The 25,064-nt window shown below is 59.9% G+C and overlaps 1 protein-coding gene across 1 annotated transcript; it reads right to left on the bottom strand.

The window, feature by feature from the left end:
- Positions 1 to 1,589: 1,589 nt before the first annotated feature.
- On the bottom strand, positions 1,590 to 24,026 carry LOC143170208 (maestro heat-like repeat-containing protein family member 2B). Its single transcript, XM_076358302.1, has 33 exons — positions 24,002 to 24,026; positions 23,312 to 23,454; positions 22,867 to 22,989; positions 22,215 to 22,380; positions 21,714 to 21,812; positions 21,005 to 21,156; positions 20,470 to 20,613; positions 19,812 to 19,904; positions 19,385 to 19,454; positions 19,156 to 19,269; positions 18,598 to 18,671; positions 18,008 to 18,127; positions 16,911 to 17,018; positions 16,553 to 16,712; positions 16,124 to 16,164; positions 15,692 to 15,833; positions 14,960 to 15,012; positions 14,430 to 14,537; positions 14,056 to 14,175; positions 13,745 to 13,867; positions 12,754 to 12,915; positions 12,411 to 12,533; positions 12,030 to 12,097; positions 11,548 to 11,683; positions 11,347 to 11,442; positions 10,425 to 10,548; positions 9,347 to 9,456; positions 7,088 to 7,233; positions 6,692 to 6,839; positions 6,203 to 6,396; positions 5,445 to 5,582; positions 5,171 to 5,282; positions 1,590 to 1,709 (listed from the first exon to the last, which is right to left on the bottom strand). The coding sequence occupies exons 1-33, from the start codon at positions 24,024 to 24,026 to the stop codon at positions 1,590 to 1,592; spliced, it is 3,855 nt and encodes a 1,284-aa protein (XP_076214417.1).
- Between the last annotated feature and the right edge of the window lie 1,038 nt (positions 24,027 to 25,064).

Below are 25,064 nucleotides of genomic sequence, written 5' to 3'. Positions count from 1 at the left end.
CCTGCCTGCAATTTTTCCAGTAAATCCCTCCCCAATAAATTAATTGGACTGCCTTCCATTATCACAAACTGAGGGTATAATGCATGTGGGCCAACTTCTACTAATAAAGGGATTGTTATCCCCAGTGTCACCGGGTGCCCCTCGGTTCCCTGCACTTGTACTTTCTCCTGACTTAATTCACCTCAGTATTGATTTAGCATAGGGTCGGTTGCACCCGTGTCTATCAGAAATTCTAAAGTGTGATTACTGACTTTTATCACGACTTGAGCACGATCTCCTACCAGTGGTTCGCACGCCGCAAGGGTTACAGGCTCTCCCACCTCCGGTCATTGTTGAGAGTCGTGCTGAGTGAATTCTGCCAGCTCCTCAACCTTTTCGCTGCTTGGCGGCTTCCAAACAGGGGGATTCCCACCCAAATCCTCTGGTCATTCGTGGCCAAAATGGACAATCTCTCTTCCAGTGGCCTGGTTTCTTACAGCGTGCGCAACGACTTGGGTCCAGTTGTCCTCTTCTCATTGCTTCTGCTGTTCCCACACCCCTTCTCCTATTCCTTCATCTTCCTCTCGTCAGCGGGATTCCTCCCATCGCTACTGCCAACATACTCACTTCCTCTCACTTTCTTCTTTCCGTTTCTTTCTTTGGTCTTTATGAGCTACCGTCATATACATACGCTGCCGGAGACAATATCTTTTGTGGATTTTTTTTCCCCCTGCCATCCTGGAGCGTGCTTCACAAAGTATTTATGAATGTCTGGGGCTGCCTGTTGGACAAATGCACTCACTGCCAATTCGTCATTAAAGTCACCTTCCGTCCTTCCTCCGTATCGCAACAATGCTTGCCGCAAGCGACTCCCGAAGTCGCTCGGGTGTTCCTCTGATCTTTGCCTCACTTCCCGAACTCTTTCCCAGTTGACACCGGTTTGTCCTGCAGCCTTTATTGCCAGGACCAGATTATGGCAAGCTGTTTCACAGGCAGCTCGGTCATTTGCATTCTTATAATCCCAATTAGGGTCCACGCTTGGCCAAGGCTGTCTGTTTCCATCACGACTTGCTAATTCTCTCTCTTTTTCCCAAATCCGATCTCTATCTCCCAACCAAAATATTTGCTGCAACGGCACTTGAACATCCCTCCAAGAGGGGTGATGTCCCTCTATTATTGTAGAGAAGAGTTGGGCAACCTTTTCTGGGTCCTCACGTACCCAGGGCATCTGTTGCGCCCCTTGAGTCAAATCTCCTGGAGCCCATGGCTGATAAACATAGGCATGTAATATTGGAGGGGGTGGTTTCTGTCCTGCTGCCACAGGCATTCCTGCAGCCGGACTAGCCACTAGCAAGCTCATAGGAGCTTGCAAAGCAGGAGCGTGATTTTCAGGAGGAAGCGGCGGGTACAGCGTAGGGGTCTGAGGAGTAGCAGGAGCAGGTGCAGGGTGAAGCAGAGCGAGGGTAGGGTTTAGACTTTGAGTCTCCCGGCATTGGGTGCGTTACCATCTGTCTTACCTTAGCCAAATCCCCGTATCCGCCTGGTTGTTTAAAAGCCCAGTTATCCCAGACAAAGCAGTAGTTCATTTGCTAAGAGCAGTAGTTCATTTGCTAAGGTTTCTGATCCTCCAAGCGTTGATGCAGGAAAGTCAGCTTGCTCATATCAGACGAACCTTCCAGGGGCCACTGCTCGAACGGCATCTCCTCCCGAGTTTCAGCTGGCCCCTCATCCTGGCAGAGAACTATGGCTCGAGCTTTCGAGCTTTAGTGAGTCCTGAAGTACCATCAGTTTTCTTCCAGTTTTGCAGAATTTCTGCCAGCGGCGAACCCCGTTTTTCCTTACCTATTGAACCCCCCATGACTTACGCTGCCCCCGGTTTCAGTACCTTCCCGGTGAACACGGACCCCGCAAGGACAATGGGGTGAACTCACCCAGCGCCAGCTGTGTTGTATGTGGTAGCTACACTCACCAGGTCGGAAACCCACAGAGTCCCACCTGGGTCGCCAAATCGTTAGCAAAAAGGACTTGCTCACATTTTCTTCTTTTCCCCTAGCTTGTGCACAGGTACCGGAAAGAAGGCAGCAGAAGTACACACTAGCTTTTATTGCCGGCATTAAGGTGCCTCTCGGCTGGGAGCCCAAAGGGACCCCATGTTACACTTCATTCCTTATATACAGTTTTAAGACTACTCAGATATTCATTTTTACAGTTTACATAACCTATTGGCTTTGGCCATGACACCGCTTGTTACCATGCGCTTTTGAGTATTTCTTCACGCGACCCCCCGTGCAAGCGTGCTTAATGCATACTTATTAGCAGAGTTTGCACTATTTTGTTGCAACTTTGCCACTTTCAGCCGGTTTGGTCTGGTTTCTTCTACGAGCAGACCCTCTTGCACAGGGCAGGTCACTGTCGGTCAAGTTCTCTTGCGCAGGTCTTGGAAGCCATCTTCACGTTGGAGCTTTTTCTTATGTAACAGCCTCCATGGTCTGTCCAGCTCCCTTAGGAAAAGGCTCCTTGGCTGGCACCTCCCCCTGGGGAGAGGAACTGTCCCTCAAGTCCAAGTGCTGCCTAGGGCTGCCTCTGCCTTCTACTGAGGCTCCCGGAGTGACCCTTGGAGGAGTTGTACATGTCTGTGGTGGGGACATCTGTCCATGAGAGCTCCTCAGCAGAGGGTCCCCTTCCATCCCATGGTGATCTGGGAAGCCGAGTCACCAGAGGCAGGGCTTGCTTTGGTCTTGCTTGCAGAGCTTGAGCTTGGACACCTCTCCAACCTCGATTGTTCCAGTATCATCCCTCTCGCCGCGCCTGCCCTCTTGATGCAGCTAAGGATGTCATTCTCTAGCCTGAGGAGCCAAAAAGGGCCGACCCCAACTCTCCTCCCTCCTCTGCCAGGCCCAGCCTTGGAAACCAGCTGGTAGCATCAAGGAGCTGTATCAAAGGGTGGGAAGTTTAGGCAAAGGAGCGTGGGGAGGCATGGCCCTAGTTCTGGCTGGGCTCTGAGACAGCATTCCCAGAAAAAGTCATGGACATCCCTCCCCACAGCCTTCCCTCCCTCCCTCCCTGACTAAGTCAGGCAGCCCCAGCTCCAGCTGTGCTCCTCTGGCCCCAGCTGTGCTCTGCCCCTGGCCTTTCACCTTGGGGTGCAAGGCGTGGGGAAGCCCCCGTGCGTCCCAGAGCCTTCCTTCAGCCCTTGGATGAGCAAACTTCCCCTCTCACCCCTCCTTCCTTGCTGGAAAGCCCTCACCCGTCTCTGCTCCTTGGGGCTCAGGGTGGCGGGGTCAGACCGTGGTGGGAAGGCAGGGAAATCTGTTGGCCATTGGGGGGGCACCACAACTGAAGTGGGGTTTGTCCTGGCCTCTGGAGGGATTTTTGATTGAAGTTTTGAGAGCAGCAACAGGGACAGCCACACGTGAGCGAGCCGCCCGGGGTGCCTGTTCTGCTCCCAGAGCAGGCAACGTCCCACAGCCCAATCTCTGGGTCCCAGCACCCCAAGAGCCTGGGCCCCCCCAGCCCTCCATGCACAGGGAGTGCCTGGGGACCCCTCACCTCCCACAGAGGTGGTGTGGCACAATGGGTCAGTGCAGCCTGGCCGTGCCCTGGGAGACCACGGCCACAGGATTGGGGCCATGCTGGCCTGGGGCCCCTGGGGTCACGGGGCCCCTGGGAGCTCCCGGCCAGCATCACAGGCTTCCCTCCAGCCCCCCACCCGGCCCAGAGCTTGTTCCTCTCCCAGGAGCGGGGCGGGAGGGGGCTGCTTGGGGGAAGCGAGGTGTCAAGAGTTATGCTTGTGTTTGCTCAGAGGAGACTATGCTCTGTAAACAGCCTGTCTTCAGCAGCTGTTGTGGTTGCTGTTGCTGTTGTTACCGCTGTCAGGAGAGCTAATAAAGCAGGCTAGCAGGCAGAGCTCGGCCCCTTCGAGCTATTGCCTCCTGGAGCCTTCCCAGTCCACAGTTTCATCGCTTCTCCTGGCCTGGCCTGACATGAGAAACCTCCCCCAAAGACATTTCTCTCCAGGGACTCCACTCTGCAGGGACCTCTCTCCCCGTGTCTCTGGCTTCTTGGTCCTTTGCTTTCTTTCAGGAGATGCCGCTGAACAAACGTGCCTGGTCCGTGCAAGCAGCAAGTCGGGGGGAAATAGGAGTTACCGGCAGGGCTGAGAAGCTCTGTGGGGTTGGGAGGAGGCTCAGACCATTTGAGGAGAGTGCAAAGCCCGATGTGCAGGGAGCCAGGACTCACATGTGCCTGGGACCGACCCCCTGCAGCGGTGGGGCAGGACGGCTCCCTCCAAGCCCACGTCATACAAATGCCTGCCGCTGGAGCACCTCCAGCTCAGCTGCTTGCCCCATGCCTGGCACACTCAGCTCCCAGGACTGCCGGAGCCCTCAGCACTGCAGGTGCCCGGGGCAACCCCCGGCCCCGGCCCCTTGTCCCTTGCTGGTGCCCCTTCCACAGCAGGACCCCCTCTCAGCGTGGTGTTCAACCCAGGAAGGGGCTCGACTCCCTCTTACAGCTCCATCCTCACCTCTGTCAAGGAACATGACTGTGCAAGGCGGGAGCACGGGTTGTGTTTGAGCAAACTTTGCGGAGTCTTCAGTTTGGATCACACATATGGTGTGGGACCCCCAGGACAGGGGACCAGAGGCTCGCAAGGGCTCGCAGTGTGCACAACAGCCTGAGGGTCGAAACCACATCTCTGCTGGTGGGCTCCCTGTGTGGAGAGACCTGTGTGGAGACCCCTGCTCTGGGGTCTGTCCCGGCGTGACTCTGTTATCCCCAGCCCGGGAAGATCTGAGAGGGGCCACGCAGCTGGCAGCCCCCAGCCTCTGTGTAACCCACACGTGGTCCCACCAACCACGAGGATGCCATCAGGGAAAAAAAAGATATGCTTCCCCCTAGGCATTTTGTGATGAGCTTTATTTAATTAACTCCTTGGTGCTGGCTGCGGCCAGGTATTGCAGAGGGACTCTTCCAGTGCCTGCCTCACGCATGGCTCCTTGCCGTACTGCCGTCCCGAGAGAGCTGGAATGACACAGGCAGTGCCATGGGGACCTGGTCCCAGCCGGGCGTTCCCCTGACCGCCCCACTGCAGGGACCCTTTCCCCAGGGATCTTCCCACAAAAAAAGACATCCCAAGCAGCAGTATCTCAGTAAAACCCCTCTGAACCCTTCCTCCCCCCCGCCACCTTACCTCAGCAAAGAAAGCTCTAGCTGTCACCTGCAGGTTAACTGAGCGGGAACCCAGCCATGGCAAGAGGCTCTGCACCAGACAGGGTGATGCGAGCCCAGCCTGGAGCAGGACGCTGCACAAGGGAGCACAAGCAAGGGACACAGAGTTACCCAGGACGGCCACAGGCCAGGTCTCCAAAATTCACTTGCACTGATGCCGGCACTATTCTTCAGCTGAGGACGTCCCCCCAGGCATGCCAGAAGGGTCCCAGCAGCCATTTCCCTGGGGCTCTTACCTGGTCAGGAGACACACCCCCTCAGGGTGAGCCAGGGGGTCTTCCAGGCGAGCCCACACTGCCCGATTCATGAGCAGCCGCATCCATTTGTCTGCCATGCATCTGCCTAGCACCAACTCTAAAGCCAAAAGGAAAAGCCTGGCAAAAGAAACAAAACACAAAACAAATAAAAACACAGTCAAACAAAACAAAGCCAATCAAAAAACCAGCACCACCACAAAACCAAAGAAATCTCAAATCACAACAGATCAGGGGAAGATTTATCTTTAGCAGAGCTAACTACCCCTGAAATGATGCTCCATAGCCTTCAAGACTGCAGCTAACGGCACTGGCATTTTCTTTGTGCCCCAAACCCACTGAAGCAGAAGAAAACCCACGTCCCTAGACTGACTCCATGCTCGATAACCAAGGCAACACCTAATACCTCTTCCCACCAGCATTTTGCGAAGAATGACACCAGCGCCCGTGAGAGCCATGCTCCCCACAGCGCGGGTCTGTTGAAGGAGTGCAATGCTATCGTGCATGCAAGGGTATGCAGGAGGCAAGATGACAGCCGTCCGCAGTACGAGCCGCGTAAGACCTTCTTGCCTGGGAGCTGGAATTTCTCCATGAAGGAGCAGAAGTAAAACCAACCACGACGACCGGTTTGCACATCTAGGAAGCGGGGCAGGCAAAGTGCTCCCACAGCCCCACGAACGCACATGTCTTGGAAAGGGGAACTGAAGCCAACCCCTCCGCCGGCCCCTTCAGCTCCTTACCTGCAGGGCTTCTCCTCAAGGACCCGGCCCTCGAGGAACAGCCTTCTCCAGCTGCTCACGGGGGAAAGCAGCCTCTCCTCGCCCAGCGTTTCACTGACCCACCTCAGGAGGCTGGGAAGGAGGTGGGGAAGCAGTTGCTTGAGCTCCTCTGTGCTCCTCAGAGCAAGCACCACCTCGGAGATGGCACGGGTGATCTACAGAGAAACATGACCAAGAACCACCTGTTCAGGCAGGGCCTCTTCCCACCAGCCGGGTTCCCCGGCCTGCCTGGGGCGGGGGGGTTACTCGCCACAATTGTCACTTCTGTGACAGCCCTGTGGCTCAGGAGCACAAAACTGTCCCGGCTCCCCACACTCCTTGAGGCCGGCCCAGCACAGCACCCTGGCAGTCTCCACGGGCATCCGCAAAGGGCACCTGACTCCCTCGTGCCAGAGTATGAGTTAGAAAGCAGATGCAAAGCTGCAGAAATGTGTCTGCCATTGAACATACCGTCAGAGTCTCCAGAGCAGTCTGACGGTTGGGCCGCTTACAACCCAGGCGGTCGTTTCCTGCTCTGTTCAGTTTCTCCACTAAGCACCTCAGGACCTGAATCCCAAAGATGCTCCTCCCCAGGCTCCTCCACAGCTCCACCGTGTCACTGCAAGGGAACAGACATTCACCCATGAGCCCGTATCCTTGCAGTCCTGCAGCGCCCTCAGACCTTCTCCTTGTCTGCAATGGGGCTTACAACCCCCCACTCACAGCAGAGACACAAGCACGCAGTCTTGCAACACTCAAGACAGTTCAGGCAGAAAAAGGACCTGCTGCTTAACCGGACCCCCCTGGTGCAAGCAAGCTGCAGGGTCTCTCTTTGACTACAGTGGGGGAAGTGGATAGTGCACGTACCTGTCCATGGGCAGACCTTTCTGGAGGAGACTGCTGATCACAGGCTCCCGGTGAAAGCGGGTGAGGAGAAACACCGCATGGAGAGAGAAGGGCCTGTGGGTGCTCTGCTGCATGGAGCTGTAAAGGGTGTTCAGGATTTTTGGCACCTGAATGGAAGAAGAGGAGAAAGAAGGGCTCGGTGCATCCTTTACCCCCTCCTGCGGGGCCCAGACACAGTCATTCAGCACACGAGCAATGCCTGCTCCCTTGACACAGAGTCCAGATCTAGCTCGAAACCTCACCCCCTGCCTGACCCTGGCTCACGTCCGGAGCTGAGCGTGCTCTTGGCAGTTGCACGTCTGTGTGCACACACACGCACACATGCACGCACTCACACGCAAAGCCTCAGTCACTGCATGTGCCTGGGCCCAACCGTATGAGCAGCTGTGTGCCCTGTGTGCACACAGAGGACACGGACACATTGCACACCCAACACCTGAATAACTCTCCCCATGTGTCTGTAGCAATGCAAGAGCAAAACCACACGCGCTCTTCAAAACCCTGAAGAGGCCTTGCAAGGCCTGTGTAAGAGCACGTGACTCCTTCCCGGGGAAGCCAGTTCTCCAGGGACACTTTTCCTTGCCTCTACCCTCCTTTCCCAAAGCGCCAGCCCCTTCCCCGCACAAAGGACCTTCCCCCAAAGGAAGGGGTGTTTGTTTGAGCCTTTCACAGCTAGAAGCTGTGGCCATGACAAGGACAAATAGGCAGCCAGGTCCCTCATCCTGTGGAAGATCCCAGCTTCTCCCACAGCTGCCTGCCTCTGGCCCGTGGGGCAGACACAACCTGCTCTGCGCCTGGGGAAGCAGCAAGGGGTGACCCCGCAGCCCACGGCTGCGGTGCTCCCGCTGCTTGGAGCGGCCACGGGCTCTGCAGGGACGGCACAGGGACGCCCTGCCCTGGCTGTAAACAGCAGCCACCTAACAGCTGGGTGAGCTTTAGCTCAGCTGGGCACGATCCTGTGAGCTGCAACCCGTGGTTGCCGTCACTGTGAACAACCTCTGTCAGCGGCAGACAGCCACACTGGGGAGTTAGCCTGGGCTGAGTGAGCTGCGCCAGCCCTAGAGCCCTAGAGCCCAAGTGGGGCGCAGCAGAGCGCGAGTGGAGGAGAACAGAGGCCTTGAAAGGGCAGGCACAGCATGAGGCCAGAGGCTCCCAGGCTACAAATGGACAGCAACTGGTCGCTAAGGGACGAGCACCTCGCGGGCTGGGTAACACCACAGTCGGGGAAAGCAGTAAGAGCAATGAACAAGTATCCAACCTGTGGAAAACCTAGCGTGCCCAGCAAAGCTCCGAGTAGAGGGAATTGGGGACCAGTGAAGAAAGAAATGGGTCCCAGGGCAGGGAGGACTGACAGCGACCCCAGAGGAAGGGGAGGAACGGCAAGGTTGGTGCCTCCCAGTGATAACTGCCTCACTCGTGGGAAGGACCTGGACCAACGGGACACTTTGGACAAGAAGTGCCCATATCCTTGTCACCAGCTGGAGCAGACGCCAGCAGCAGTTGCTAATGCACGACTCAGACCCATCAGTAGCCCCTCAGCTCAGCACACGGGCACCTGTATGTAGTGCAACAGCCAACAGGAGAAAAGACAAAGTCAAATGGAAAAAAAGTTCTCCTTCACCTCCTGGAGTATTTCCTTTCTGCATTCCACCAGGAAGACGAACACCCACTTCCACACTGCCTTCACACACGTGGGTCTGACACGCAGGAAGCTGTCCAGGAGAGCAGTCAGAAAGTCCGTGGCCTGTGCTGGAGGGATGCATTTGCAAACAGCCTGGAGAGAAGTCGGGAACAGGAGAGACCGCGTCACAGCTCTGCTCCAGCCATTCAGAAAGGAAAGGAAACTTGACAGGACTGTTAGTTTGGCAGTCATGGAGGGGGCAAGCACTTGATCCTCCCGCTGTGCATACAGTGCTGTTTACACCTGGTGCAGGTAACTGATTTGGAAGTGTCTCCCCGCCATGTTGTTTGCTTATATACCAAATCTGTATTCTGACAAGAGCACTCTCTCTCTCTCTCACACACACACACACACACACACAGAGTATCTGCTACAGCATGCCTAAAGGACAGTCTTGTCTCAAAGCCTCCTGCTACTTGCTAACAACAGCCGTCCTGGACAGCTCGCTCTGGAGACAGCAAGAGACTCTGGAGGGGAGCAGGGAGACGTGCAGGAGTCCGGGAGCTGGGCCCCCACCCCATTGTTTTGGGGCCAGTTACCTTTGCTATTGTGGCACAGCTGTCTGCCAGAGTCTTGGTGTCTGGGCTGTTCGGCTCCTCACACAGGCACCTGATCTCATCTGCCTGAGGCACCACCTTCATGGTCTTGGCTGGAACAAACACCAGGAGAAAAGAGGAGTCACGTCTGCAGAAACCCAGAAACCCAGCCTTTGGCCCCAGATACTGAGAGGGGCCAGGAGAACCCAAGTGGCGGCAGTGAAGGCCACAGGGAAACCCAGGGCCCTCCTGAACTCAGTGCAGCAGGATTTCCTGAGCCTGATAAACGGCTGACAAATCCCGGGCTGGAAAGACCCCTCTTCCTCCTTGAACTGTTTGCTGGGGCTTCAGGGTTTCAGCAGCCACTGGCCTCTGCTCCCAGCAGCTGTGTCCCCTATTCCCGCACAGGCCACCATCATCTCTGGGAGGCGGGAAACCTCCCTGTGACTTCCTCAGCACAGGCAGACCCTGCTGCCTGAAGAGGAAAGGGTTCAAACACAACCCTTTGCAGCACGCTCCGGGCCTGCAGCTCAGATCCCTCCTCCCTGCCCAGTTTGCTCTGGGCAGCAAATTGGTTTCCTCTCTTGTGCTCGGCAGGAGACTTCTTCCCTGGCAGGGATGAGTTTGGAGACACTGCCTGGGTAGCTGCCTGTCTCCCCAGGCTCAGGGCAGGGAGCAAGGGGGGAGGCACCCTCTGAAACGTCAGGGACCTCATCCGAGCAAGCTGTCTGACCACCCTCTGTCTTCCCTGGAACGTGGAGGGGGACAGACATGGAGGGGGACAGTCCCCAGCGCTAGTGACAACATCCTGCTCTCAGACAGCAGTGGGGATGGCCCTGACCACCCAACATCACACGTGCCCCAAGGAGGTGGGACTCAGCAACCCTTTCCCAGGGATCCTTCCTGAGATGGCCGGGGAGGCAGAGAGTTAACAGGGTGGGGGCACAAAACCAGCGGAGCACATTGCCTCCCCCTTCCCTCCTGGGGATGGGGCCTGGCCCTGCAGGATCCCGGTGGTGCCAAGCCAGGAAGGGAGGGAGGATCAGGCTGAGCAAGGCTGGGAAGCGCCCGCTCTCCTCACCTTGCATTTGGAGAAGGTAGCCAAGGCAGACCCATGCCCTCTGGCAGGATGCGGCCAGGCAGCCGCTGGTCAGAGTCCCCAGCAGGCCCACCAGAGAGCCAAACTGCTTGCAAGGATGTCCTCGCTGCAGGGGAGAGCGGCAGGAAAAGGGTCGCAGGCAGCCCCAGCACCCACTGGCCCCTACCGCCCGTCCTGCTCCCTGAGCAGCGACCGGGCAGAGGGGCAGGCAGGAGGGCTGCCCCATAATCCCAGGAGCCCTGAAACCCAGCACCTGGCCAGGCAGGGCTCCCTTCCGGGGCCATGAATGGTGGGGAGGGGGCACCGGGGCACACGGGGGGTCCCTACTCACCATGAGCTCAAACCGCTCCTTGCAAGCTCCCAGCACGTGGGCGCAAACCCGCAGGGCTCTCTCCCGCTCCCATTCTTGGGCTGAGGTGAGCCAGCCCTTCAGGACCTGAGGCAGGGTGCATCTCTCTCGCAACAGGCATCTTTCTCTCCCTGAGATCCCTCTCCCTCTCCCTCCTTCTCTGGCCCCTTCCCGGCACAGCCCCCAGCCCCACCGAGCACTGGCACTGCTGCCTCCACCGCCTTGCTCTCTCCAGCTGCCTCTGCCCTGAGCCAGGTGTTGCTTCCCTGCCAGCGTCTCCCCACTCCAGCCTTCCCCCAGGCTGCTCTCGCCCAGCTCAGGGCTGGCTCTTGGCTTTCCCTCTGGCAGGACCCACTTCTCTGCCTGTCCTGAGGCCACAGTGGCCGGGCGCTCCTGTCCCCCAGCTCAGGCCCTGGCCCCAGCCAGACACACAGCCTCAGAGCGAGGAGCCAAAGCCCCACTTTCCCATAGGAAAGGTATCCACCTCTTATCACCCTCTAAGGCCTTGATTCCCTGCCCCTGTGACGCTTTCCCTGTTGCCCCATGGCTACTCACGTGGACCACATCGTCAAAACAGGCAGAGGTGGCCTCTGCCTCCAGAAGGCTTTCTATGAGATGGCCCAGATCTTCCATGCCTCTCCTGTGCAGAAGCTGAAAGGAGGAAAGGAGAGCTGAGGTTCTGCATCACGGGGGCTGCCAGGGCGCACTGAGGTGGGATCCTGACCCAGAGGTGGGCAGGCACTGGCCGGTGGGTACCTGCACGTTCACAGCTGCCCTCACTGTCTTCCTTCCCTTGTTCATCCGCTCCTTGGAAGGGTAGGACAAGACACTCTGGCAGCACACTGACAGCAGGTTGCGACTTTCCTCCCTGCTCAGAGGTGGCCTCAGCTTGCTGGCCAGAGGAAAAAGGAAGAGAAAACAGAAAGGGGATTTACTAGCCCTCTCCAGAGTGGCTCAAACCATAGCTGGGTTCCTCCTAATCGAGGGCCCCAAATCCAACATCCCCAGCCCATGCCAGCGAGCACTGCCTTCAGCTCCAGCAATTCCTGCCTCCTCCCAGGCAGCAGGCAACCCCCACACCCAGGTTAAGGAACCCCTGAGGCTCCCTTCCATCGGGAGACACCCGAAATGGGGAACACCCTCCCACTCCACAGCCCCAGCAGCTCCCGGCTCCACGCTCAAGGTCACTGGGGCTGGGACACACTGGGAGCCCCCGGAGCCTGGGGAACAGACCTCACCTCAACTCCTCCAGGGCCTGAAACACTCCATACACCAGGGAGTCCCAGGGCTCCCCCTTTATCCAGTCCTGCAAGTCCCAGAGAGACAAGCGCACAGTTGGCAGTGGGCAGGGGCACGGGACAGCCCTCCCGCCTCCCCCGGGGACAGGCTCCACTGACAGGCCCTGCCCCGTCACCCCCATGGATCCCCAAAGGCACCGCAGGAGGGACCCTGCTCCCCAGCCATAGCCACCCAGCACCAGCGCCCAAGGGCCCCACCAGCTCGGGACACAGCTCCAGGAGCTCGCATGAAGCCGAGAGACCATTGTGCCTCTGGGGAAAGCAGCCTCATGGCACAGCCCAAAACTCCCCCGTGTGACTGCCCCGGCTACAGGCACTCACCAGCAGGGTCCGCGTCGCCTCCTGCTTCAAGGAGAGCTCAAAGCTGCCGCAGTCGCCCACAGCCCGGATGGCGCTGCTGACCTCAGTGATGCTCTGCACCAAGGCAAGCTTGAGCTGCAAGTCCTGAGGCCAAAGAGAGCAAAGCACCCCTTGAACTCTTTGAAGGGCTGAGGCAGGGAAGAGGAGCATGGAACCCGTGGGGGTTTGGGGTCTGGACGTTGAGGACAAACCCTTCCTTGGGGGATCTTTAGAAAGAGACCGTCCATCTCGGTATGCCCCAGCCCTGAGGGGCTGGAGCGAGGGCACCCAGGCATCCCTGCCCCTGCACGCCCCACGCTCCTACCCTCTGTTTGGCTCTGGAGAGCCGCAGGATGTTGCCCATGATTTCTTTATCCACGCAGGTGAGCAGCTGCTCCTTGGGGGCACGCAGCGCAATGCCGCTGTAGGTGCGCATGAGAGCAGCGCAAGTGGCCTGGGCTCTCCCCGTGTTCTGCCGCCGCTGTATCTGTGTCGACAGAGATGCCCCAAGACATCAGCTCCAGGACTCCCGCAGGCTCCTGCGGCAGGCCGCTGCCCTGCACCCTCACCAGCTCCTCGTTCACCTGGGCACCTCCCAGCAGCTCCCCAAGCTACTCCTCAAGCTGCGAGCTCTGGGGCCGGGAGCTGTTCCCATCCCACAGCGTGGGTTCTCGCATGGACTGAGGAGGAGGGTGCAGCCAGCATCACACACACTGCTGGTGGTTTTACCACTGATTTGAGGGGTTGGGGAGCTGTCTGGAAGCTTTCTGTGGAAAGGTATCTGAAATAGCCTGTCACGGTCCTGCTTAGAGACGCGCAGCCTACGCGTGCCAGTGGGCAGATCAGCCCAGTCTGCCCACCGCCCAGGCCAGGCTGCACCGCTCTCTCTGCAGGGCCCTGCCCTGCCCTGAAAGGCTTCCCCGTGGCCCCCAGGTGGGGGGCAGAGCCAGCGAGACCTCACCAGGCTCCTGCTCCCAGCCCTCAGCTTTGGGGAAGGGGCAGAGTGTCGCACCATGCCCACCCCCTTCTTGCCAGCTCCTGCTGAAGTTAAGTCACGGGCAACGTGGCTGCATGCAAGCAACTGCTGCAGCTGCCCCAGCCGGCCGGCTCTGATCCACGAGGTGTCAAACTCCGTCCTTTCCAATGACACCTCAGGGGCCCCAATGCCAGGACATCCCCTCTGAAACACAGGTCTCAGGGAGCTCTTACAAGAGGGCTTATCTAAACACAGCTGCCACGGTTTGGCTGCTGCAGGTGTAGAAGTGGAAATAAGGCCAAAAAAGGAAAGCCAAACAGCAAAACCCTGGATCCTTTACCTTCCAGCCCATGGAAGTCTGATAAAACCAGTCTCTAGTGAAAGCGGCGGTGAACATCGTCACTGTGTCCAAGACCAGGTGGAAGTGGCTCTTGGCAGCGTGGGACACAACAAAAATCATTCCCTGCAACCACAGAGAAACAGGGAGTCGGCTCCAGCCCAGGCACTCAGCTGCAGCCAGTGACAACGGCCAGGCAGGACGTTGCAGCAAGGGGGGAATGGCAGCAACGGGGAAATCAAGGAGGTCTGGAGCAGCCCTCCCTCTCCCCCAGGAACAGGCAGGGGATGCTCAGGACATGAGCATCACCTCACCTGGGCCTCAGACAGCTCCACAGGGTTTGTCTCCTGAAGGAACCTCAGCACCTGCTCTTGGACGTGTCTGAGGTCCTGACAAGCTGCCAGTGCTGTCCCAAGAGCCTTGTACAGGAAAAGCTGAAAGAGAAGAGGCCGAGCCCGAGATGCGGTCACGGCTCGACCTGTCAGGAGAGGGCTGGCCCCAGGTGGACCCGACCGCCCCTGGGAGCAGGCGAGGCCAGCCGTGGTGCCAGGCTGTAGCCAGCCACTGGAGCAGCCCAGGAGGAAGTGCCTTTGGGGGTGAAGGAAGGGGAAGCAGTGAAAACCGCCTGCATGGGCAGAGCACCGGCACCAGCCCCAGCCCCAGCCCCAGCACGGGGCAGGAGACACACCTTCTCCCAGGAACCAGGGGCAGAGCTGCCCAGCTGCTGGCTCAGCTCCTGGCTCAGGCCCACGGTCCAAGCCTTGTCCTCGATGGGCTCCAGTGACGCTTGTAGGAACTGTGGGGAACAGGAGAGGAAGCCGAGTGTTCCCCTGCCCTTGGCCAGGACCCTTTCCACACTCACATGTCCCGGGACACTGCTGGGGGAGAGCTGCCGGGAACGGCAGTCTCTTCCCCTGCCCCACCCAACCCTCTTTTCTCCAGCCTCCCTCTTCTCCTAACACCTCAGGCGAGACCCCCTGGCACGCCAGATGTGGAGGAGGAGGCAGTGCTAAGGCGTGTGCCACAGCGTTAGAGGGCATTAGCCATCAGCCGTGGCACATGTGCAGAGAGCAGCTCCTCTGAGCAGGCAGGCACCTACTGTGGGGGGAGGTGCAGGGTGCTCAGGAGGTGCCCCCACCTCCTGGTGCCTACACAGGCAGCCCCAAGCTTCCTCCCACAATTTTGTTTGCTCCCTCTTCTCCCCCAAGCATGCGATACCTTAAGCAGACGGTGCTCCCACTCTGCAGAGTCCAGGGAGATCTCGGTTTTTCCTAGAAAGCAAGAGGAAGCAAAAGCCCTTGCTGCTATTTAAGCTCACACCAAAGAAGAGCCCAGTGGTCTCCTCTGCGGTCAGACCTCCCAAAAGTCCCAGGCCATCAGGCTAGAAAGGCCCTAGAAGCACCTGCGCCAAAGCCCTTGTGAGGCCAAAGACACAGGAGGGAGCCCAGGGGCGTTTGTCAGAGCCACTGCATTCAAGTTGGGGAAGGACGCACTGACCGCAGCTGATCCCCACTGCTTGACTGCAGCTCCCAGAACAACGCCGACCACTGAGTGCCAGCACGCACCGGCAACACACATTTTCTCCTGAATGACCCACCACTTTCTGCCCATTTGCAGCCCTCCTCCCAGGCTATTGCCAAGGACAGATGCTGCAAACCTGGCCTGGCCTGGGGACTCGGCCCTCCAAAGCCAGGGGCTGCACCTCCTCCAGGAGCACCAGTCCTGTCCCTGCCCCAGACACCATCCCAGCCAGGACATGGGGGTGCCACCAAGACCTGCCCTCCTAGGGGACATCAACGGCTGCCCCCAGCCTCAGTGCTGGCTCCCTGGGAGGGGAAAGGCAGCAGAGCAAGTGCTGGGGAGCTGGGGACAATTCCCCTCCGTCACACTGGAAAGCTGCCCTGCCCCTTCTCTGTCCCCATAGCCTCTCCCTCCCCTCCCGCGCTTTACCTTCCAAGTACTGCAGCAGGAGGGGGATCTCGGTCGCCCACGCCGCCCCCAAGGCTCTGTGGATCCTGCCGTGGAGGGCCTGCAGCAGCTGCAATGCAGTGACTGCACGTTCGCCGCTCTTGTGAGGAGCTGCCGCCACCACCTAGGTGAGAGCAGGAGAGAAGGGTCACTCCTGCCGCCAGAGCTGCAGCTTCTCCCGGGAGGGAGCTTGGGAGCTCGGCGCCACTCCGGCCAGCAGCGGGCATCCAATGGCTTCACCCAGGGTGCTGCTGGCCCCGAGAAAGGAGTGGGATCCCCGACGGGCCCAGGAAGGTTCAGGCGCACTGCCTTCTCCTTGCGGGCTCCTGGCACTGGCCTCAAAAGCACCTCTGCCCCAGGCTCTCCCACCACCCCTGGCCAGAAAAGCTCTCTCCTCAGAGCCCCGTTACTCACCAGCAGTCGAGCCAGCAGGGCCTGGGGAGTCGGCAGCTGGGCTGCGGGGAAGAAGAAAGGCTGGGTGACCGACGAGCCCCTGCCATGCCCTGCCCCTCGCACCTCCCTTGCCCCCGCAGAGGGCTGAGGGCTGAGAGCAGCTGCGCTGCCACAGCGCTGGCCTCGGGGGGGACTCCCAAGGGCTGCCCAGCATGAGATGAAGTCAGCTCCAGCATGGCCAGGAACGAGCCCCGGCTCACCAGGAGCACGCTGCGAGCAGGAGAGCCAGGCCTCTGCGCCAGGCGAGAGGCAATGCAGGGAAGAGTCCCTCGTGCCCAGCAGCAGAGCCTTTGGTTCTCCTGGGCTCCTGCTCAGGGCTGGCAGGGCACGTGTAAACACAGACTGGCCCGGCACCCAGCCAAACCCAGCAGCACTCACTGGGGCTCCTACCTTGCTCCTGGGAGTCCACGGCATCAGGCTCCTCCTCTTCTTCTTCGCATCCTGCTCTCTCCCGTCTCTCAGCCAGGGCTTGGAGACAGCGGGAGAGCGGGATCAGCATGCCGCTGTACTGGGCTGGCACCACATACTGCAGCAGCCTCGGCCACAGGAGCTGCAGAGAAGAACCAGGCAATTCGCCACACTGGCACTTCCACTCAGCTCGAAGACAAAAAGGATGGTCTGCGTTTCCCTGAGCCTTGTGTGCTGATTCAGCGCACGTGAGGGGAGAGGTTCAGGGCATGAGGAAGCGCAACGAAAAATGCCCTGAAGGCAAGAAGTGACCACAGCAGCAGGGCAGAGGGCAACTTACTTTGGCCATCCCTCTCAGAGAGACATCCAGCGAGCCCAGAATGTCCACGCACAGGGCTTGAAGAGCTCCTTCCTCCGGGGTTTCCCAGGCAAAAAGGCCTCCTGCCACCTGTAAGACAGAGTTGGCAAAACCCCCGTTACTCTCAGCTCCCAACCGACGAGGCTCAGGCACGGTCCCACCAGTGCTGCTGCGCCAACCTGCCGGGAGCAGAGGACAAGGACAGCCGGACCCAGCTCGGGGACCAGTTCCCGGACCCTGGGAAGGACTGGCAAGCCTGGGAGCAGAGAGAGACGCTGCTTGTCTGCACAGTCCCCCAGGGCCCAAATGCTGCTGTTGTGCCACCAAAACAGGTGAGGAACGTGCCCTTCAGCAGGGCGTGCTCGGCGCCAGCCCTGGCAGCGGCACGCCCAGCCCAACGGATGTGGAGGAGAATGCAGAAGCCCTTTCCTTCGCCCTGCTCCCAAAGCAGAGCCTCCCCGAGCCCCGGAGCAAAGCGACGCACACAGATCCCCTGGCTGGAAGGAAGCTCCAGCCAGAGGGAAGATCCTCGGCAAGTCAGCAGGAGGCTCGGCCATCCCCAGCCTTCATCTCCTGGGCGCCCAGCTGGAAACACTCACCAAAGGGACCGCCAAATGGCCTGTCCCCTTGCCAGAAGGGACACGGGTCCCCAGACTGCTATCGGATGGGCAGGGCGTGCTTTGGAGGGCCAGAGCACGAGAACACCACAGAAAGCTCCTCTAGCCAGGCCCACCTGTCTGCATTGGCTGGAGGATGTCCTGTCCCTACAAGGCCCCTCCCTTTGCAAGACGGCTTTGCTGCAGGTGCCTGTGGACACAGCTCAGCCCGTCGGGCATGCAGGCAGCCCCGCAGTCCTGGGTGGCACGCCCAGGTGCAAACCCACGTCATCCACTGACATCTCCACCAACATCAGCACAGACACCCACGAGGAGGAATGGCCGTTTGGAGGCCGCTCCGATGGCAGTGCCGGTGCTGATGGCCCTGCAGCATGGAGCTCTCCATGGTCAAGGATGCCTGCAGGAGCTCTCAGCACAGTCCAGGCACCCGCCGAAGCCCCGGGTGTCCCACTCTGCCCTTACCAGTCTGCCTGAGGTCCGGCTGAACTCGTTGAAGATGTGCCCCACCACATCCCATGCCCAGCAGCTCTGGGAGCCGGAGCTGAGCAGCTCCCTGATGAACTCCAGAACTGCCCTCCGCACCTGCCAGGGGGAGAGTGTGGTTACGACCCTCCTGTTCAAAACCCAAAGGGAAGCTGCCTTCACTTGGGGGCAGCCTTTGTAGCTCGCGGAGGGATGACAAGGGCACGGCAGAAGCTTTTGCTCCTGGGTTCAGGAATGGGCTTTAGCACCAGGCTGGACGTGCATCTGCCCTGCAGAGCACAATGACCTCCCCACTCTGCTCTGCCAGCTCTCCCCGGTGAGGAGCCATCACCCACCACCTGGGCAACGTGCCGGCGCTTCCTCAGGCACCCCAGCCCTGCCCACGCCAGCAGCAGCGGCACCTCTTGCCATCAGCTCTCTGGGGAGCACGAGGAAGTGGGGAAAGGGAATGGTCATCTAGGTCAGACCCCAAACCGCTGCTTCCTGCTATGGCCTTGCCAGGCTCTGCCCCGAGGGAAAGGGTTTCTCTGCCTGCCCTGGCAGCACCGCCCCTTCCCAAACCAGCTCACCGGGGCACTGGGGTCGTTGCACACCGACCGCACGGCCTCCACCACCTGGGGCAGCTTCTCTCTTGTTGCAGGTGCTGGAAGAGATACAGAGAGTGTGCATTGAGGCAGAGCCCCGATGGCAGAAGGGATCCCTTGAAGCTTCCAAGCTTTTCATACACCAGTGGGACAGAAAAGCGGGGCCTGACTGACTTCACAGGAGGCAGCGGCACACCCAGAGCAACTCTGTTTCTAGAGGCACAGCAATTTTATAGGGACTGAAAGCTATGGTAACAGAGAGCATGAGAGAAATGGCATGGGTACAAGCAGCTCCTGCGCGTGCCAGCCCGCCCGCTCGCCCATCAGCCCACCCGTGTTACTGAGCTTGGAGCATCGTCCTTGGTGTGCCACCATTTCTAACTGCCGGGGGAGAGCTCGAGCCCTGTCACAGGGCGTCAGCTCAGCTGGGGGACCTGCTCTTTGCAGCTCCTTTTGGGTGCAGGTGTACCACTTTCAGCCCGTTTCTGCTCTCAGCCCAGTAGCCCCAACCCCTGCCTCGTGTCTCTGGCCCATGGCACTGACCGTCAGAGTGGGCCAGCGCTCCCAGCAGGCCCAGGGCTGCCACACGGCCGGCCTCGCTCCCACCACTCAGCTGGGAGTGCAGAAACATGACTGTCTCCTCAGGGCACATGTGGGCTGCAGGGAAGAAATCGCGTTCTGCATTAGCAGGCAGCTGCCGCCGACCGCCGAGGTCTCTCTGGGAGAGAGCTGCCATGGCACGGCGGGGCATCGCCCAGTCTCCTCTCCTTACCCTGCAGAATGATGCAGCGGGACAGCACTGCCTTATGGGCCGGGCCAGGCTCTTTGGTCACCTCAGAGAGCTGTGGGAACAAGGTCCGTTTTAAAGAAACTAGCGTCAGCGTTGAGGGGGACTGAAAAGAGACGGTGCTCTCTGCCCTCCTCTCCCAGAGTCCTCCTGTGACTTGGCTGAGAGGGAAATCGCTGTGGGAACCGGGCTGCCCCTTGGACCCGTTCCAAACCGCCAGGATCAGGCCTCCTGCAGCCTTAAGGCACCTACGTGGCACCCACGTGGCACCCAGCTCACAAATCCTGGCGGAGGGATGCCCTGCCCTGCCCTGTCCTGCCTTTCCCTTCCCTGCCAGCTGGCAGGTCTTTCCCCTCCACGGCAATCAGGTGTGCAGGCCCCAGGCCGGTGGCAGGGCGCAGGCTCCCCTTACCTGGCGGTGCACAGCCGTGCTGATGGCAACAGCCATGCCCTGTGGGATTGGGGTCTGAACTCCCTCCAGCGTCTCCAGGACATAGATGAGGCTCTACAAGAGAACGGGGGAGGAAGAGGAGGCTAAAGCCACCAAAAGTCACTTGGGAAGGGAGAAACGCAGCACATGTGGGATAAGGGGAGTCCCTAACACCACCTCCCAGGGAAAAGCCCAAACCCTCCTGCATGGGGCTTCTTGTTTGCCCTCCCCTCAGAGCAGCATCGGGAGGGTCTCTTTCCTCTGAAGAGAGCCCGGTGTTGACAACTCAGTTTCCCACCACTTCCCACTCGTCAGACCTTGCCCCTCACTGGATGGGACGGGACGTGGCCCTGGGCATTAGGGCAAAGCTCTTCCCGCACACAGAGCTCCAGGGAGGTGCCAATGCCTCCCTTCCTGAGAAGATGAGCCTCGGGGACTCTTGGCTCCCTCCTGCCCGCCCCCCCCGGCATTGCTCTTTTCTTGCCCAAAGAGCCCAGGAAGCCTCAGGCCTCCTCTGCTCTCCCTGTTCCTTCTCGAAGGGCTGCCCAGCTCCCCCTGGCACCCCACAGCTCCCCAGTGCCTTGTGCCACTCGCTCAGGCCCACCCCAGCAGCCATGCCGGGCCCGACGCGACTTCTCACCTTGGTGACCCGAGAGGTGTCTCGGACCTCCTGATATTGGTGCAGGAGCCAGAGGAGCTGCTCCCAGGCATGCTCTCGGTGCTGCTCCTCATGCAGAAGGACCCCCATCATGGCAGCCACCGCCCCGAGGACAGCCTGCTTGTCCTGGACAGGGAAGGGAGAGGCTCTGCTTGGAGGGCTGAAGGTCTGCCTAGCGCTCAGCATCCCCTGGACACCAGTCTGCCCTTCCCACTGGGAGGGGTTTCCCTTTCCCTTCTGCCCTGCAGGAGAAGGGCTCGCTCCAGAGGAGAGAGAGCATTTCCCCATGCTGGTACCCCAGCCCTCCCTGCAGAAAGGCCCCAGGACTTGGCTGCTTCCCTCCAGGGAGCCTCCAGCCCCAGGCAATGTGCTGGCAGGCTCCCGGCTTGGGGTGCTTTCTCACCCAGATCGCTTCCCTTCCCTGCCCGCCTCTGCTCGCACCCCACCGGGCACAGACGGACCCACTGACGTGGACATCCCTGCTGCGGCCCCAGGCGTGGAAAGCAGCACTTCTCACCTCTTCCTCCTCGCAGCCCAGCCAATTTACCACCGCGTAACGGAAGACCGGGTAAATGTCTTCACAGAGCTGCGCTTTCCCGTTGCGAGGGAAGGGACATTGCTCCCGGTTGCAGAAGTAGGTATTGACCCCTTTTGACCATTGCTCCAGAACTGCACCAGGAGAAAGGACAAGGGAGCACCTGAGAGTCTGCAGCAAGGAAGGTTCCTTGCACCCTCGCCCAAGCCTGCTTTAAGGGCAGTCCCAGGCTCGGCAGGGCTCAGCCTAGGACCAGAGCTGGATCCGAGGACAAGCCGTGCTCTTGAGGTATCTGGATTCAATCACCCCACTGTTTCTCTCCTTCTCCCCGTCGCACCTTTTCCTCCTCAATGCCCTGTTCCCCTCCAGCATTTTCCACTGCAGCCGCTGCCCTTCCCTTCCCACATACTCGCCCTTTCAGTGCAGGGGCTTTAAACCCCAGAGGAAAGCAGGGGAACAGAAGCCATGGGAAGGGACCCTGGAGTTCCTCCACGCAGCACTGCCACGTCCTGCACACAGGAACCTCCCAGGCTTCCCCCGCTCCTTCTGCACACTCACAGCACTTTGGGATCACCAAGGCCTGACCTCGCTGCGGGCTGACACCCACCACGTTCCCTCTGAGATCACACGGAGGCATCAAAGGCCACCCCAGCCCCTGCCCCTGGGCCCTGGCCAGGGAGCTGACACTCACCACTGCAGATGGCACGCAGGATCCGGCCACTCCCCACCCGGCTCAGCATGGTGCGCAGGGCGAGCAGTGTCATTCCCACAAAGGGGATGCACCACAGAGCTGCAGAGAAGACAGGGACAGAGGGACCGAGAGGGTCAGTGAGAGACACGGGAGGCTGGGGTCGATTGCTGGCAAGGCTGGGGCTGCTGGGCTACGCGGGACAAGCCAGAGGGTGTGTGGAGGGCTGCCTTCCCCAAGGAGGACACAGGAAAGCCCTTTGGGGAAATGGGGAGGACAGCGGGGGGCAAGAGACCCCACGGGTTTGCCTCCAATGTGCTCCTACCCTCCAGGAACCGGGACTGGGCTGGTAAGGCAGAGCTGCCAGCCGGCCCTGGCACGGAGCAAGGAGGCACGGCAACTTCATAGCCCCCAGTTCAACACAAAACATTTAGGAAGGGGGAGGATCCCTTCTCCCCGTTATCACAGACCCCTCCCCAAACCAGGATGCCGAGAGTGCCATACCGTAGCTGCAGGCCATTTTGCCCAAGGTGAGGAGCACAGTCTCATCAGGGACCTTCCCCATGACCTTCAGGTGGCTCTGGAGCTCGGACATGACAAAGTGGAAGTGGGAGCGGGCCAGAGCCACCAGGACATCGCTAGCGGCCGTCTTCACATCATCTGTCACACCCTGAAAAAGCGCCACAGGTTAAACACTCCCAAGAAAAAGGCTGAGGCACTCGGACAGGCTGAATGACCCTGTCTCCCCTGCAAGACGCCTCAGGGCAGCTGTGCTCGGGCCGGGTGTCTGCCGCCTCAGCGCAGCCCTGTGCTACTGCCTCCTCTCCCTCTCTGCGGAGATGCCAGGAGACCCCCCTGGGGCCTCTCCGTGGAACTCGTGGGTTCCCATGGCGCTCCCTCAAGGCAGGAGAAATAACCTTGAGCTTGAACTCAGCTCTCGCTCATTTAGAAACAACCCCGAGTCCACCTCTCTGCACAGCTTTCTGTGTCCCCTCTTCAAATTCTCTGTAATGCCCCCATTAGTCCCCAGAGCTTCTCCCTTAGGACCACCGCTGGGTCTGAATGACCGAGGAACATCTCTGCGCTGCTCTGTATTTCCCCAAAAAACAGGGGCATAGGCAGGCCGCTTTGGTGCCTTGAAAGAGAACAAGCTCACCTGGGCTGCTCGCATGTCACTGGACACCTCTGCTATCAGGCGGTTCACGACACCGCTCGTCAAACAGCCATCGTCTCCCTGCAAGACGCTCTCCAGCTCTCGGTATGTCTCCACTCGGTCACCCTGGGGACAGACCACAAAGGGGAGTGACGAGACTTGCTTTGCCCTCGTTCCCAGGGAGACCGGCTGCCCCCCGGATCATCTGTGTGCCTTGGGCATGAGGCACGAGCTGCAGGCATCGGTCAGGACAGCCACGGGGAACGGCAAGATCTTCCGTGGCACCTCTGACACTAGCAGAGAGCCAGACAGGGAGATCGGCTCCACCAGGGTAAAAGGCCTTGCAGGAGCCTAGAAAATCATTCCTGAGGATGGGGGATGGCGGAGGTCAGAGGGAGAGTGCCAGGCGAGGAAGGGGAAAGGGAGCCCTCACCCCCCACCGCCTCACCTCATGGTCTTGCAGCTGCTTTAGCAGAGAAGTCCCGACAGCCGCAAAGGTAGTGACGGCTGCAGGGACAGCCGTCCCCTTTGCCCTGCCTTCATCCTCAGGATGCGCAGGTCTGGACTGGGAACGCACGCATCGGCAGAGAGCTGGAAGAAAAGGAAGAAACGCTTTTGCTGGCTGCAGGGCTTCGAACCAGGGAGGGGTGAGGATCTTCCCAGCCTCCCCCAGCACGAACAGCCCGTGCTGGGCTGTACTGGCAAGAGGGCAGTCAGTGGGATGAGGGGAGGGACTCTGCCCGACGCTGTGGCACTGGGAAGACCACACCGGGGGGACTGGGCCCATTCCGGGCTCCCCAGTGCCAGAACAGCAGCGACGCACCGGAGTGAGTCCAGCGCGGGGGCCCCGAGCTGGGCAGGGGATGGAATGGGGCCCTGCAAGGAGAGGCCGGGAGGGCTGGGGCTGAGCAGCCAACAAGAGCCATCCGGGCCAGGTTGTCTCTGAGCAGTCTCCAGCTGCCCCACGGAGGGCAGGGAGAGGATGGAGCCAGAGCCCTCTCAGAGGTGCCTGGCAGCAGGATAAGAGGTGACGGGGACGCAGTCCCCAGCACCCAGCTGGGACAGGGACACAGCCCCCAGCTGGGACGGGCACTGCCTCCGGCAGGCATCAGCCCCCAACCTCCCACCAGCCCCTCACCTCTGAGCGCTCTCATCTTCCTCATGGCAGCAGGATCCCCCGGATAGACACACTGCTCCCTCCGGGTGCTCCTCCCGCAAACGCCATGAGAAACTGGGGCAGCACCAGCCCCAGGGGGAAAATATAGAGCCCAGCCACTGTGACCCCCCTGCGGGGCACGGCGCCTCACAGAGGGCTGCTGTGACATGGGGACACATGCTGGGGACACACCCTGGGGCGCAGACCGGACACGGCAGCACCCTGGGGACACCCACAGCCCAGAAATGCAGGATTTCCCCATTCTCCATCACTTGAACTCGCTCATGGTCCTCAAACAGTTGTAGCAATGACTTTCTCCCGACAGCCCTTCCCAGCCCCATCCCTCATCCATGTCCCACTCCAGGGACCCGAGGGCAATGTGGTGTCAAGAGGACTGACCTGGCCTTTTCCCTCTGCATTGTCTCTCCCTGGTTTTCTCCAAAGAGGAGGCTCCTGCTTGTGTCTCTGTGTGCCCTCCCCTACGTCTCCTCCAAGAACATTGGCTCCCATTCTCCAGCCAGGACCGAACTGGGCAGAAACTGGAGACCTCCAACCCATCAGACCCAACTGCGTCACGACAAGAGGTGACGCAGGAAGGAGAGAGACGCAGGCCGGAGCTGCAGGAAAACCCAGCCAGCTCTCTTGACTGCACAGGTGGGACATGCTACATACACTGGCCACCAGAGCAATTTATGTCACCACTTACAGCTGCACGGCGTCACTCAGCCACCTGGAAAGCCCCGCCAGCACCCGGGGCCTGACAGGATCAGGCCACAAGCCTCTAGTAAACACGCATGGCAAAGTTACTCCCCGTTTTCCTCTTTTCAGCCAAGAACATCAGCATTGATGAGGGGGGTGTCCAGAGCAGCCTAGCCAGGCCCTCGGGGCACAGCTGCTCCTGGCCCACCCCGGCCTGCGGGCCTGGCTCCGGCCTTCTCAGAAGAAGGCCCCGGCCTTCGCCCTGAAGCCTCACAGCAGGAACCGGCGGCGGGTGCCAAGCCCAGCCCTGCTGCAGCCCGGCCCGGTCCGGCGCCCTCCTGCTCTC

Source organism: Aptenodytes patagonicus, chromosome 22 (assembly GCF_965638725.1).
Source record: "Aptenodytes patagonicus chromosome 22, bAptPat1.pri.cur, whole genome shotgun sequence".
NCBI lineage: Eukaryota > Metazoa > Chordata > Aves > Sphenisciformes > Spheniscidae > Aptenodytes > Aptenodytes patagonicus.
The sequence above is the reverse complement of the archived record's forward strand: the minus strand, read 5'-3'. Positions and strand labels throughout refer to the sequence as shown.

Excerpts from the sequence above, each read along its gene's own strand:
- LOC143170208 (XM_076358302.1), bottom strand. The coding sequence starts at position 24,026 with ATGAGGAAGATGAGAGCGCTCAGAG. Across the intron at positions 23,455-24,001 it reads GAAGATGAGAGCGCTCAGAG|CTCTCTGCCGATGCGTGCGT; the intron begins GTGAGGGGCTGG and ends CTTTTCTTCCAG. Across the intron at positions 12,098-12,410 it reads AGGCGACGCGGACCCTGCTG|GACTGGATAAAGGGGGAGCC; the intron begins GTGAGTGCCTGT and ends TGGGACTTGCAG.